This window comes from Montipora foliosa, chromosome 7 (genome assembly GCF_036669935.1).
Source record: "Montipora foliosa isolate CH-2021 chromosome 7, ASM3666993v2, whole genome shotgun sequence".
Taxonomy (NCBI): Eukaryota; Metazoa; Cnidaria; class Anthozoa; order Scleractinia; family Acroporidae; genus Montipora; species Montipora foliosa.
In genome coordinates this window covers 18,219,101-18,234,100 of record NC_090875.1, presented here as the reverse complement: position 1 = coordinate 18,234,100, position 15,000 = coordinate 18,219,101, and the positions used below count along the sequence as shown (strand labels likewise).

The window sequence follows — 15,000 nt, the reverse complement described above, 5'->3', positions numbered from 1 at the left end:
GCAACAGGGCCTGGCTTTCTTGACGAGACCAGGCTGAAAGCAACACCTGACCAAAGTACCCGACCAAAACCGTCGAAAACAAATTTATCATGATCGACTGAATTAAAAGAGGCTGTTTTGAATAGTTGTTCACTCTGTGACATGACCTTTCCATTTAGGCGGTCGACGACCTTTCAGCGATAATTATCGTGCAATAACCCTCTGTGTGGATATTTGCCCTGCGAAATGCTGCAGCGATCATTTCCGTTGAAAAGAAATAAAGTCAGCAAAAAAAGGCAGCAGAAGAGTTTTCATTTTACATGAACGAAAAACAAACTCGTTTTCTGGAGTCTAGTGATAGTGACATTAAAAAGCTGGCTGCAAATGCTTTTCCGGAAAGCACAAGAAAGTCAAGAAAATATACACATTACTCCAAAATGGCCGCCATTTTAGTGTTCTTTTGTTTCCATGCAAATTTGCTCTTATGGCCTCGCTTTCAAACGTAAAATTCAAAAGAATATTTAACTTTGAATGAGGCCACAAGGGCCAATTTGCATGGAAATAAAAGCATACTAAAATGGCGGCCATTTTGGGAATAAGGCGTATGCTGTCAACGTCTTTGAAGGTGAAGAAAGCTGTGAGCACACTTTAGAGATTTAATCCTACGGGAACTTAAGCTGAGTCATTTTATAGAGTAAACACTGTGTTTACCACCTATAAAATGAACCAACAGTTCGAAGGAGAGAAAAAGTCCAGCTGCATTTGAAAACACTGTCATCCAGACTTGTACATTCTGTCTTTCATGGTTGAAATTTCTTTTTCAGTATGCAAAAAGTGCCTTGTTTTCGAGTTTTCAATTCGCAATGACTTAAAGTGACTAGATTTTTTTCCTGAGACCGAAAGCTTTCTTTCTAGTCAAACAGTGCATGGAAAAATACGAAGCATCGCCATCAGAGCAACACTGGGAGGGTTATTAAATAAATAAAGCCCCTTTTGGCTTGCTGGCTGATAATGTCTTTGGCTGAGAGACTGTCCTCAAAATTTCACATTTGCCCTCGAAGCTTCGCTTCTCGGTCTATTCATAACCATTACAATATTCTCAAATTTGATTGGTGCATTAAGTGATTTATTTTCACTTAGTATTGTGCAAGGTTGTAATCGGACAGTTGGCTGTAATCCGACAGTTACATCAGCCAATCATATCACGTGCACTCATCTTGATCCATCAATCACAGAATTTATCACAATAACCACAGCAACCACTTACCCTACCAAACTGGGGATTTTCCAAAATGAACGAATTTGTAACATTAGGCAGTGAAAAAGGAATGCATTTGTTTTCTCGGAATTGTAATGGATATGATTAATTGGTAACAGGACTTCGTGTCGTCCGATTCGGTCTGTAATCATACTCGTGTTTAAACAAATCGGACGACTGCGTAATGCTAATCACTCGTATGATTACAGACCGAAATAGACTCGACTCAGTTCTATTACCATTATAAATATTCATTTTTCGGACACTCTCTCAGCCGACATACCAGCCGCTCGAAGGGGTTTATTTACTAAATATCCAGGATTTTCGCTGGACGTACGTAAGAACCATAAAGGTTAAGAATATTGCTTTGTGTAAAACGACAGGAAGTGTCGTCAGGTGCTTGGGTGGGCTTTACCACGTAAACTTTGTCGTTGAATCACAAACAGTGAACACTCACGCAAGAGAAGGACAAAAGCTTGTATCAACACAAAGTTCATAAGCTGAGCCCCTTTCATTTATGAGCCAAGTTAGTCACCCACAAGTGTTAAAATGTGGCCCACTAGCACACATACAAACACATGACAGAGGCTCAGGTTTGAATGCTGTGTTACGGGGGAGTGGACTCTTAATAACCCAGAAATCAGAGTGAGTACGTTGTCATGCATAATTAACGATTATTCAAACAGTGTACGTTGGACGTTTGATTTTAAGTAGAGAGCTTAAGTGACGGCAACGAGAACGTCATCTAAAAATATAAATTCGCGTTATTGTAATAACTTCGGTAGTATTTCAACCTTCTATATATGACAAGGGTGTGGTAGTTCCTCAAGAATGACACTTGTCGGAGCGCCGCTTAATTTAGGGGAGAAAAGGAAAATTTACCTTGAAGTGCTGACGTCCTTCATAAAACCTCAAATTTGGCAATTTCACGTTGTTGTTTCGCAGATGATGGCAAAGAATGTGGCAGGGAGTGCAAAACTATTGTTTTTGCCCCTTCCTCCCCCAACTTGTGACGTTCTCGATGCCGTCACCGTTGTCGTTTCCAAGTAGGGACCTTTAGATCAGAGGACGACTACGAGGACGCGTTTTCCGTACTGAGCATGCGCACAAGGTTTGGAGGCCGACATTTTTCGAAATGCGCGTGCTCAGTACGGAAAACTCGTACTACAAGTCCTTATAAACGGAAAGTCGTTACACTTAACCCTTTCACTCGCAAGATCCATATGTTAATTCTCCTTGCTCAGTGCCGTACATTTTTTTCCATGTCAGTTAAGAGACTTTGGTACTACATAAAGACAATAGGGACCTTTAGATCGGAGGACGAGGACGACTACGAGTTTTCCGTACTGAGCATGCGCATAAGATTTGGAGGCCGGCATTTTTCGAAGTGCGCATGCTCAGAACGGCAAACTCGTACTCCGATCTAAAGGTCCCTAATGTCGAGGAGTGGGGTACGAAATCTAGAAAAAAATATTCCACAAGTGACATACCCTAAAGACTCCTTGAATTTTTCGATGTCACCGTTTAGACAGAGTTCCGGCTCGCGTTTACTCGACGGTACACACTTTTGCTGTTCATTCCGGAAATACCCATAGTCACTAAAAACACAAAGTTATTAAAATTCTTTGTGAGCATGATTAAAAGGGCAGTTTCAAGGTTTACACAGGCCACCTGTTCACATTTTCTTTGAGATGAAATATTATATATGTACTTTATTCCAAAATGGCCGCCATTTTAGTACTCTTCTGTTTCCTTGCAAATTGGCCAAGAGCACCAGTTTTCGTCAGTCCCTTGACAAATGAAATTAACTCAAAGCGCCATGACACTGTCACTTTGAGAACTAGTCAATTTCGCACCACCAGGAGCAATATCCCACCACTTAAGGGTAATATCACATCCCTGGGATATTAAATCCACCCATGGGTAATAATATCCTACTCCCAGAGCCTGTACATGTATCTAAAGCGTCCCCAAAACTTGTCAGGCTTGTTGTGGTCTGGCCTAGGTCTGGAATGCCGTTAACTACGAAAACGATATAGCTCCAAAAAGAACAGGGGCAAAAAAATATTCCTTGTCCGGAGTAGTTTCGACATATACACCCCTTGAGTCAATTTGTTAAGTTCCCACATCAGCATTCTCTTACCATTCCATATCAGCTTGAGTGCATTTGCAGCATTTTGAAGTCTGTTGAATGACATAACCAATGCCATTGAAGCAACTGTTGAACACAACACAAAAACGGTAAATGCACACTCCAAAATTCTGTTTATAGTCTACAATCTTCGAAAGCTAAGCGGTAGAGTTTTCGAACTAGTAATCGGACGGAGCACTCTGAGTTTTTCCGAGTGTCCCCGAGGCACCATCGTAAAATTAATTCACCGAGGTTAACATCCAACGTCTTCAATAGAATAGGGTTAACTAGTAAAAAATTCACCATACTTCTGGATCTTTGAATCAGGCCACAAAAACAAACTTGGATTTTGCGGTTAGTTCTGTGGAAGTTGATGGTTTACATCTGACGTCAGGCAGGCCATGTTGGCGTACAGAACGTCTTTTGGGAATTTAACTCTATTATTATGCAAAACTTCCGAGGCCATTTTCTATTTTTTTGTACACCAACTGTGGTATTTAAGCTCCTGGAGTAAGTAAGATACTGCATCAGGGAGGTGATGTAGCGAATTACCAAGCCTATAGAGTGGTTACAAATGCAATGCAATACATTATATTGAACGTCTTTCATTGGTAGCCGGATAAGAGCATTCTTAACGACCATCTAACGAATGCAGGAATGCGCCATGCAGCCGCCTTAACGATCACTTAACGAAAGCATGAATGCGCCTGCCGAACTTGAGACGATCAGAAATCGATTACAAATTTTCCACTGCTTACGCCTGACAGCCTGATTCCCAAACCATCCCGATAGCTCTCCACGAGCTAAAAAGACAAATAATTCATCAACTTACAGAGATTCCTTCTTGGGTCTTTTGATCGTAACCATTCTGCCGAGCAGGCAACCTTTATTAGTCCCTTCACCGTGAGGCACCCAATCCACATAATCCTCGGGCTTACCTGCCAGTGTGAAACAACACAACATTAGATTTCATGGTCGTGAAGATATGCCCAGAAATGTACATAGTTGTGGCCCATTTAAAAGGTTTCAACTTTTGCTTCAACATGCATTCAACAAAGCTGAAGGGATCTCGGGCAGATGTTGGAAACGAAAATAAAATCAAAGTTGTGCGGAGGCTGTTCAAGTGTTTTCAACATCACGCCAACAATTCAACAATTCTTTGATTGGAGCTGACGTCACGGTGGCAATGTTGGTGGAAAGAACAATAGAGAAAAAGTCCTTTGGGAATTTGACTCTACCATTACACAAAACGTGACCTACATTTTGCTATTGTTTTGGCACCAACACGACCACCTTATCACGTGACTGCAATCAAAGAATAGGCAATTTTCGAAATATCAATACTCAGCTTGATGACAGTGATGCAGTGAGAACAATTTAAACAATAGAAACAAGTTGCAATGAAAGTGAAAGAGATTAGCATATCATCCACTTTCCTTTGTCTTTGTCTCCTAAACCTCTCTTTCAAGCTGAATTTTAATATATTGAAAGCGGCTTATCGAGCCAACACTTTGTGGGCGAGAAACTAGGGGCAAGAAACCAGACTCTCGTCCAGATTTACGGCTTGATATGAGCACGAGTATGTTGTACATACGTTGAACGAACTGTTTAAACGGCTTCATCTCCATCCAACATTTCTCAGTTTACTGGCGCTTGTCTCAGGAATGCACTTACACACAAACTTACACACAACTATTGCCTTTTTGTAATTATTCATTCGTCATTCATTTTTTTTGTTCTTGTAAATATATACATTTAGGGTGAGTTAAGAATTTTAAAAAATTGAAATTGAAATTGAAAATTTTTTATAACAAGACAAATGTTGAATCGACGTTGAATGAAAGTTTAAATCAGTTTACATTTGATTCAACAAGCTTTCAACATGTTTTACCCTTTCAACAATGGTTGCGGCACATTAGGGAGTTTAACAATAGTGTTAAATCAAGTTCTATTGTTCAGTGTTACCCTCGGGATTCAAATCACCAGTGAGTTGACACTAGAGTACTGTCAACACGAGTGTTATACTGTGTTTCTCTCAAGTGTGACCGCAACCAACGTGGAACGACCTGTTCAAACGCACCCAACAATTGGTTGAACAGAGTTTTCAATGTAAGTTGAAACAAATGTTGAAACCGCTCTTCTCTCCAACTTCAACATCACTCGTGCCTACGAATACGGACAATTAGCGTCCCAAAGTGTCGCCTCAAACTCTTCAGCTCAAGTACAGATAACCAGCTTTAGTATAGTCACACAGGTGATTATTGACGTGACTATTTAACAATTAGACCCGTAGCCCGCAAGGGCTACGGGTCAATAGCCAATGAGGCGAAGCCGAATGGGCTATTGACCCGTGGCCCTTGAGGGCGAAGGGTCTAATTGGTTTAGTACCACCCACCTAGTCGGACAGAGAAGGCAATAATAACGTTAGCAAATGCAAGTTGAATTATTTATTTGGGAATAAAACGAAGGAAAGCGTCACGCTTTTCGCTACTCGAGGACTCTAATAGTCCTCTAGTAGCGTAGCCAATCAAAATGCAGGATTTGCATTTGTCCACTAGTTGGGTGATACTAATACGCAATAATCACCAAAGCGGTTTTTTTCAAAATGGGCGCAAGCCGTTTCTCGAGGTGACAGACGAAGAAATCAATTGTTTTAAAGAAAGCGCATATGTTTCAAATAATCACCTACGTAATAGAACAATTTCGATATATAAAAATTCAGTCCCAAAAACAAAGGCATCATCATTATTCACGTCAGGCTCGGTGAAAGAATATTTTATCTGGTCGCCATTATGAAAGGGGTATATTCCATTTTCAACTTACATGGTCTCTGTAACAGGTTCTCAAAGTCCACAGTAAAGACCTGCCAAAAACGAGATGGCAGCATGAAGCCCCACAAACTGAACCGCATAGTTTTGGCACCAGGCTCCGTTACCAGTCCAACCACATGAAAATTGTTTTCAGTAAATTTGTACTTGAACCAACAACGACCTTCATTTACAGAGTACCTGTGGAAATCAAAATAAAGGCTAAAGAGACGATTTTAACACAATGATGACTCGAACATACTCGGAAAATGCCCGAGTCCTCCCGAACAAGACTCGAAACTACGACCTTCTGACGTCCTCCCGACGACTAGTTCGGATGTTCTACCGCTAAGTTAATTGAGACCGGAGGGAGAAAGGCCATAAAACCTGGTTCAGGCGACAATTGGCCTTTTGCAGCTAGCAATCACATGATACAAAAACCGCCATACATACATCGTTTTACATGTCATTTTGCTGTTGCCTGTAATGACAGGCTTTCATAAGGGACGTCAGCACAAGAGCAAAGCAACGTTGGAAAACTCAGGGAAGTTTGAAAGGAAATTTTGGCCAAGATAAAATTGCTGACGTTTCGACCGTTGTCCCTTCGATCTCCTTTGAAGCGATAACCGCAACAGACGTCTTTTCATTACGTTTGAAATGAATCTTACATGAGATAGTTGGAAGTTGTTTTAAATGCGGGAACAGCCACGATCAAGTTGCCATGGTCGCCAATAGAATAGTGATGAGGTCCCTTTAGAACCTAAAACAAGAGAGAGAAGTTTGTTTGTTTCCTTGTTTGTTTTAAAATAACAAAAATTTTCAGATTTTGTTTACAACCATCGAAACTAGTTACTGACCATAGCAATAGTGAAGATATCGCTGACGTCACCTATTGTCATTAATGTACCAACCAGAGCCTCATTGGCTCTCGAAACAAAGAAACTTTTGTTTCTGTGGTTGGCACATTTGAATAACAAAAGCAATGTTTGTAAACAGATATCTTCCCTATAGCGATGGGAAAAGGAGAAAATCCAATGTACGGGCGAGTTTTGAACATCCCATCATTGGCTTCACTTTAGTCGTATTCAAATTCATAACCAGGCCTTTTCAGCTCACAAGCTGCAAACTTGGCCTGGAACCCAGCCTTTCTCTTTGCCCAGTTGGAAATAACGGTACCAAGAGAAAGCGATGTTTTGATTTTTGTTTCTGACTGATACATTCTGCTGCGAAAAGTGTGAATGTTCTTCAAATGTAGGACCTTGATGAATATAGATAATATCCTTTGTCAGCGGTATTTTTCTCTTGGGACTTATAACGGTCCCAAGAGAAACTGGAAACAATGCTTATGCAAAATTTTGGAGGGACAAACTTAAGAGTATGATGGTATTTTTGATCAACGAACGTAATGATATATGAAATGAATCATACATTGAACTGCGGATATGAAATAAAGTGAAGCTAAGATCATCGCAGTTATGAACTCAATTGCCTTGAGAAGCCTGAAAAATTCAGGACTTTAAGGGGTCTGAACCCGTGACCTTGACCTCGCGATGCCGGTGCGACGAACTAACCAACCGTCCTATGAAGTCACCTTTCACCTGGCTATTAATAGGCCACTTCGGAAAATACCATAATATTCTTTGTTTGTTCCCCAAAAATTTTGCATAAGCATTGTTTCCAGTTCCTCTTGGGACTTACAACGGTCCCAAGAGAAAACAAAAACAATGCTTATGCAAAAATTTGGGGGAACAAACAAAGAGTATTATGGTATTTTCCAAAGTGGCCTTTTAGCCTTTGGACGCCCGAAGCCTGCGACCAAGCATTTCATTTCGGGGAACGAGAAGAAGAGAAGGCGTGTGTAGGCAGTTGCTCACGCGAGATAAAGGAGCGGGGCTCACGCGGGGCTCACGCTTCCACGTGTCCAAAGCTGAAAGCGGTTTACAATAACAACAAAGGCCGCTACACTTTGTAGAAGTTACTAATAGGATTCAAAGCTGCCCTCAGTATAGAAAGAGTAAAAGACCGCAACTCAAAGACTCCGTGCCCTCAGATATGTCCAGAAGTGCAAGTGAACAGAAATACGTCGATTCAACAAGAGACGCGAAGCGTTCCTTGCTTTTCTCCCCAACTTCAATATCACTTGTGTCCGGAAATACAGACAATTAACGTCACAAAGTGTATTTTGGTGTCCCTTACAGAGAAAAATCTCGATTCCTTTTGGCAAGACCACACAATCACCCAATCTGAACAAAAGTAGGCCGCGTTCTCCTTCGATCAAACGCAAAGACTTTGCACTTAGGGTTTGAACGCCAAGACAGGCAAATAAAGGTTGGTTGGTTGGTTGATTGATCGATCGATCGATCTCTCAAACGACAGTCCGCTAATCAACCACCTGAGCCAACCGATCTGCGATCTTAACAACACGCGATACCCGAACTAGAGACCTTGCTCAGTGGCTAGGATGCACAGAGATATGAATACTTCCGATTACAAAAGGGCCATTTGCAGGCATTTGCGTTCCAAGTACAGACCTTATACCAGCTGTAGCCTCCATCACGGGTCATCCACACATCCGCTCTTTTCGTCAATGCACTTCCGGCAACCCCATGAGCGATTATGATACCAGCAGCAGTAGCTACGCTCAGTGGTCCCATGGGGAAGTCAACACGCCTACTGGCACTAAAACGGTTGTGAATCTGCAGTGAGCACTTCTCGTTTAGCTAAAGCGTAAAAAAAATCAAACAAAACAAAGTTTACAATTGTCACTAACGTAGATCTTTTCGCTAGGATTCAAAGAGACCTGGGGGAAGTAATTTCCTGGAGGAATTTGGGTCGAGAGCAGCTGTCGTAAGCTGGCTTCAGTATCATAAAGCATAAATTGTATTACTTTTAAGTCTAATTCACTGTTTCTGTTTTGTCTTCTGTTTTCAGTTAGGATAGCAAGCCAATAGTCATCAAATTTAAGCAACAACCACGAAAGCGTAAATGAAATAGAACTTAGCGCTCCCTTAGGGTACGTGTATTTAACGATGACGTTATTCGATATCCGTATTTCATCTTCCTTCTCACGCATTACTCCGTTAACATGAACGGTTGCATCGTGAACTTTGAGCCGTATGATATTGTAGATCCAGCAGAGCAGCGGGATTTATGATTATGCAGGAAATGTATTGGCAAAACTACACTTTAGCTTAAGGTTCGGCATTTGGAAGGAAAAAACGCGCCATGTTGGATTATTGTTTTACTTTAGATGTTTTAATTCAAGCGAGCCAGTGTCCTCAAGGATGGGCAAATGAATAGCAAAAACGTTTTAATTCAAGAGAGCATAAGTTATAGGTTGAAACGTGAGTTCCTACAGAATTTTAAGGGTGAAACACGCTGCGGTAAATCACTTACCGCAAGAAGGGTATCCAGCCGTCAGAACCTGAACGGCTGACTGCGAACTCGACCGCAAGGCCATATCACGTGACACTCAGAGGGGTTTGCCGTTTGCCGAGAAATACCCAATGCTACATGTCTCTATGGTCCACTCAGAACACAGATAAGGAGCGTATCTCTCCAGGATTTTTAGTAACTCAAGGGGTAGAGCATCCGACCAGTGGTACGGAGGTCGTAGGTTAGAATCCTGCTTACGACTCAAGCCGGAATAATTTCCAGAGAGGTCTGTCCAAGATTAAACCCACTGGTGTACAATTTACCTACCCCCAATTTGACATCTTTGCACTGATCCTTTGTCAAAGGAATGAGTTTCCACTCGCCACCCCGATCATGGCTTATCAAAGAGGTGAGGGTATTATCTAAAAATGCAAAAAGAAAATACCCAAGAATTAATTTACTCTATGTTTGAGTTTGAGTGTTTGACTGAGGCTCTAAGTAGCCTGACTTCTGGCTGTTAGTCACAATTATGGTCTCATTCGCATAGAAGATCTACCAGCTAATCCTACCGAGCCGACCACGTACTGGAAAGGTCAAACCACAACACCGGAACTCTGTGCCCTACTCTTTTTAAACAGTGTATGGGATCTTTAACGTTCTACAGAGTTAAAACAAGGGCTGTGAGACGAGACCTCCGGCTTATCGCCCTTATCCGAGAAGACTAGAAAGTCTAACCATTTGCAGATGAAGTTGAAAAGGCAACACATTCTCCTTATGATATGGTGCTTGATATGGGGCCAGTTCGCAGTCACTGAATTTGGCCGAATTTCGTGACAAAGCACCTTTAAGCACAGTTAAGGACGGTGCCTACTAATTCAAAAGTAATTTTCCACGGTTTACGGGATAGAGCGGTTTTCAATTGAGTGTCGAAAGTAATTAGATAATTACAAAAATTTGGTTTATCAACGGAGTTGATAATGTAAATTGACCACCGTACAGAGATTCTAAAAGCTAATTAGATAATTACTTTGGTTTTGCATTACTTCACTCAGTGATTGGTTCAAAGTTCTCGCGCCACTTTTTCAACCAATCAGAAGTGAAACCAAAACCAATTGTGGCTCGCGCGTGCACATTTTCCCGCGCTTTGTGTCGGCTACGTGTAATTACTTGGAGTTTTGATTGGTTTACTGGATTGTCTCAGTCCTTTTTGATTGGCCAAAGTAATTACTTTGGTTTTGGTTTTACGACACTCATTCGAAAACCGCTCTATGCAGGAAAAACAAATCCTAACAAGTGTCATTGAAAACCGGGATAACTACACATTTTTCTACAAAGCTATGTTTTTCCAAATTGAAGCTTAATTATCTCGGGAAAATGCGTGATTACTCCCAACTATCTTTTTGGATACTACGAGGACTTGCTGAGTTCTGCTTTCTCCGCTTAGTCTTTAACCGCGCAAAAATATTCCGCCCACAGGAAACCGGAGTATCTCGAGATGCGCAGAATGTATGCGCAATAACAATGGTAGGCACCCTCCTCAACAACTGATGTAACCTGCAAGCAGGCGTACATTTCCTTAGACATGGTGCGAAAAGGTACCTGTCTCAAGAAAAGTACGCCTGATCGCAGGTTACAACTGATGAAGTCCTGTTCTCTTTTCTCACCGTCATTCATGCGACTTGTAAGGTAAGTCCCTCTCATGGATTCCACTTTGTAAAAATCATTCACTTCTCCATAGTTTGTGTACTATTAAGAATAAAGGAAGGATTAATGACGACCAAAGCTATTTCTACATCTACAATGTACATCTACATGTTCCAGCACTTGGAAAATTCCCTTTTTGATTTATGGCTGTTTCTGCTTAGGTGGCCTCATACACCACTGCCGACCTGGTGCTTGTGCTGGAGAGAACAGGATAGCTACAACACCGGGGACTTCATCCCCTACTCTTCTCCAATAGGGCGTCGGTTCTTTAGCGTCCCAAAGGGAACTTACGAACATGAAAAATATTTGTGAGACCGTCCAGGCTTTTGGTTTATAGTCCTTATCCCAGAAGACTTGAAAGTCAAACCATTTGCAGATGAAATTACAAAGGCAGTACTTTCTCTTCAGTTATTTTAAGATCACGAGTGTTGATCCGGACAGGGACTCGAACCTACAACCTCCCGCATGACAGCCCGATGCTCAACCAACTGAGCCACCCGCTACTGTTTGACCAAAGCTCTCTTTAACATTTATAATGAAGAAAAAAAAACTTACAACATGATTCTTCAACGATTCACTGTATACTATTCCATCAGCGTCTGATGTGTACAAGATTCCTTTTCCAGTATCTGAGGAGGAGCACAGAAATACGAAACTGTTAAATAAACTAATGGAAACCTGTAGCTAATCCGTGCACTGCAGGGTTGTGACCAGACCAACATTTTTACAGACGTGGTGTATGTCAAACCTGTAGTTTCCAAAATATATGCAAAAATGACACATTTCAATACTTCTGTATTAGATGTGTACAGGAAAATATTATAGACAACTGAATCTAGCTTCATGCCAAATTTTAAATCTAGCTTCATTTCAACGTTCAGAGAAATTGTGCAAACACAGGTAAAACTTCATCATCAGCTTCATTTCACCAGTACTTTCAAGTGTTTCTTACGAAGTTCAACAGTTGTTTTTGACGTTTGGAGTTGCTAGAAATGATTTTTTTTGAGAAGATATTTAAAACAGTCGTACAGAAGTTTGCAATACAATGTTTATAACCTTGGTACAAGATTTTTGTCCACTTGTTACTCGAACTTCTGGTGGATTCCGTCTTAATAATTTAAAGGGGCAGTGTCACGCTATTTTTAGTCAAACTTCAAAACACTAAAAGACTTCCTTGCATCACTGAAAACCAAAAAGTAATGCTGTAGTTTTCTTGCCAGTGACCACTGAAGTGCACTGAAGCTATTCTTTGTTGTTTGCAGCCAAGGATGGAGAGGATGGAAATGGATTGAAACTTGAAAAAATTGGCCAGTTTTTTCAAGTTTGGAGTCAGTGTCTTCACAAAGACGCCAAATAATTAGAAATAGCTCTTTGTGCCATAAATATACTTCATATCTTGTCAGTGGGTTGTCAGGAATGTTGTAAGTGTGTACTTAAGTACTAATTTAGATTTTTACCCATTTTGACCTAAAAACAGGAATTTAGCATGTCAGTGCCCCTGTCCTGTCAAAAGTCTGGGTATAAGAACCAAATTTTTAGCTGCAGTTCTAAATGTCCCCAAATAGAAAACATTTAATACGCAAATCCTACAGTTGTACGACTGGAACAGCCATTTGTGGGAGCAGTCCACCAAATATGGGCAAGATGGTAAGTAACAACAATTTTACTACATGTGAAAAAATAATTGTTTTTTGGCAATACCTCCTGATTCATCAACATGAAGAAAAATCATTCCTTCAGACATGTCCAAGATAGAGTAGAACTATGACAAAACAAAGTACAAACAAACCACCATAGTTTCATTTTGAAAATAAAATTGCTGCACTGTATATCAATCAAAACAAAGTGCATGCTAATATAGGCACATTCAGAACATTACAAGAAAAACTTCGTACTTTAAGGACAGTGCCTACTAATGGCATTTTCCACAATTGATAAAAATAGAATGCAACGCCTTATTGCAAAGCACTTTGGGATCGAAGTGCAGACAAACATCACTAAAATGTTTTTGTCTTTGTCCACGCATTATTCCCACAAAGCTTTGGGCGCTAAATTGTGATATCAATTGAAAAGAGTGCTATTTTTGCTCAGTTCATTAATGTGCAAGAAAAGCAGATCTTAAAAAGTGTTAATGAAATCCAAAATGAAAATTGGTAGGTAACCAAGCATTTTTCACAGTCAATATTAACCAACAATTAACAATTATTCAATGAGCGCATCTTGGATATGAGATAGTAAATAGCCAACGAGGCGCGTGGCGCCAAGTTGGCTATAACCAGTCTCATATCCAACAAGCGCGAATGGAATAATTGTTTTATTAAATTCCTTTAAACTCCAAAAGTTTAGAAAGTACGAAATACGAGCGAAAAAAGGGAGCAAATCCAAGCGAAATCAAAAAAACTTGATGAGAACAGATGCGACGTCGTGTAACACCTTGTGGTCAGACAGACGCAGGCTCGTCACAAAAACATTTCTTACCTTTTCGCGTACTTCTAAACGTCGGAATTTAACCCAGCTGTCCAGAAAAACTTTTTTTTTTGCTTTCTTCAGAGAGAAATTTCGCTTTTCGGCGAAAAAACTTTTAGCTTGGCAACACTTTGATCAATCATTTACCATATAAGGTCAAACCAAGGTATATGAGCTGATAACCGAGATTGAGTGAACCAATCAGAGCACGAGAATTGCATTATGCCAGGTTGAGAATTTAATAATTGATATTATTTTGTAAAAGGCCTCAAAATACAAATGTACAAAGCAGTGTATGGCATTCTTTTCTAAACTGAAACATCATTATCTCCGAAAAACGCATGGTTACCACAAATTCTCTTGTTGGATACTGATTGGAAATCTGAGTATCTCGAAACATGCAGAACGTATGCGCAATAACAAAATTAGGCACTGTCCTTAACTAGATGTAGTGACTTCAACAATTTAAAGGTCTCAGGAGAGCAAAGGTGATTGACTTTTATTCTCACCCTTTCAGGGGTGACAGACGGCACTTGCACAGGATCCCAGGTATCACCACCATTCTTGGAAACATGCATAACACGCGTATTGTTATTCTGAAAACAAAACCACACATCAAATAAGAATGACCACTACGATGTATTAGACAGGTAAAGGAGGTGTGCAAAAAATGAAAAAAATATTTTGAATGATAATGACTGTATTCAAAGCAAGAGGACGCAGTCTATTATGATGACGATGACGATGATGGCAATGATAACAACAATGGCAGTGGTGACAATGATGATGATACAGTGAAAGATAATGAGTGGTGAATGATAAAAACATGAAACCTAAATACACTTGTTGATGAATCTATTTTTAGTTATTACTAAAAGATCAATTATTATTTACCTTATCGTAGTCGATAGACACATATAGGAATGGGCCTTGAATTCCAAAAGTATAGACATGCTGGACATGTATGGCTAAATGACAAAATAAAGCATTTTAATAGTGATATAAGATATCAAACAGTTGTCGAGCCCCAACCCAACTCTCAAAAATATCTACATGTCATCACTGCCTTGAAAGTAAATAAAAATTCTTTTAATAAAAGAAAGAAAGCAACAAAGAAAGCTCTCCCTCCTTTGCCAGCTACAGAAACCAGGAGCTCAGAAAACATAAACAGTATCATGTTAAAAAAAAGGGTTCATAAAAAAAAAACATTAATAACATTTCAATTATAATGTGCGTTCTAAATGGTTAAAACCACATGCATTAGAGAGTACAGATGCAGA

At 40.2% G+C, this 15,000-nt stretch overlaps 1 protein-coding gene across 1 annotated transcript in view; it reads right to left on the bottom strand.

Annotated features, from left to right (window-relative positions):
- Window positions 1–15,000, bottom strand: part of LOC138010991 (sortilin-like) — a 45,989-nt gene that overhangs the window by 12,612 nt on the left and 18,377 nt on the right. The window contains exons 9-20 of the mRNA XM_068858015.1: window positions 14,615–14,688; window positions 14,230–14,316; window positions 12,956–13,016; window positions 11,810–11,883; window positions 11,215–11,296; window positions 9,878–9,972; window positions 8,707–8,895; window positions 6,844–6,935; window positions 6,192–6,376; window positions 4,201–4,306; window positions 3,381–3,455; window positions 2,728–2,835 (exon numbers count right to left, since the gene is read on the bottom strand). Coding sequence (XP_068714116.1) covers window positions 2,728–2,835; window positions 3,381–3,455; window positions 4,201–4,306; window positions 6,192–6,376; window positions 6,844–6,935; window positions 8,707–8,895; window positions 9,878–9,972; window positions 11,215–11,296; window positions 11,810–11,883; window positions 12,956–13,016; window positions 14,230–14,316; window positions 14,615–14,688 — 1,228 coding nt within the window. The remainder of the gene's footprint in view (window positions 1–2,727; window positions 2,836–3,380; window positions 3,456–4,200; window positions 4,307–6,191; window positions 6,377–6,843; window positions 6,936–8,706; window positions 8,896–9,877; window positions 9,973–11,214; window positions 11,297–11,809; window positions 11,884–12,955; window positions 13,017–14,229; window positions 14,317–14,614; window positions 14,689–15,000) is intronic.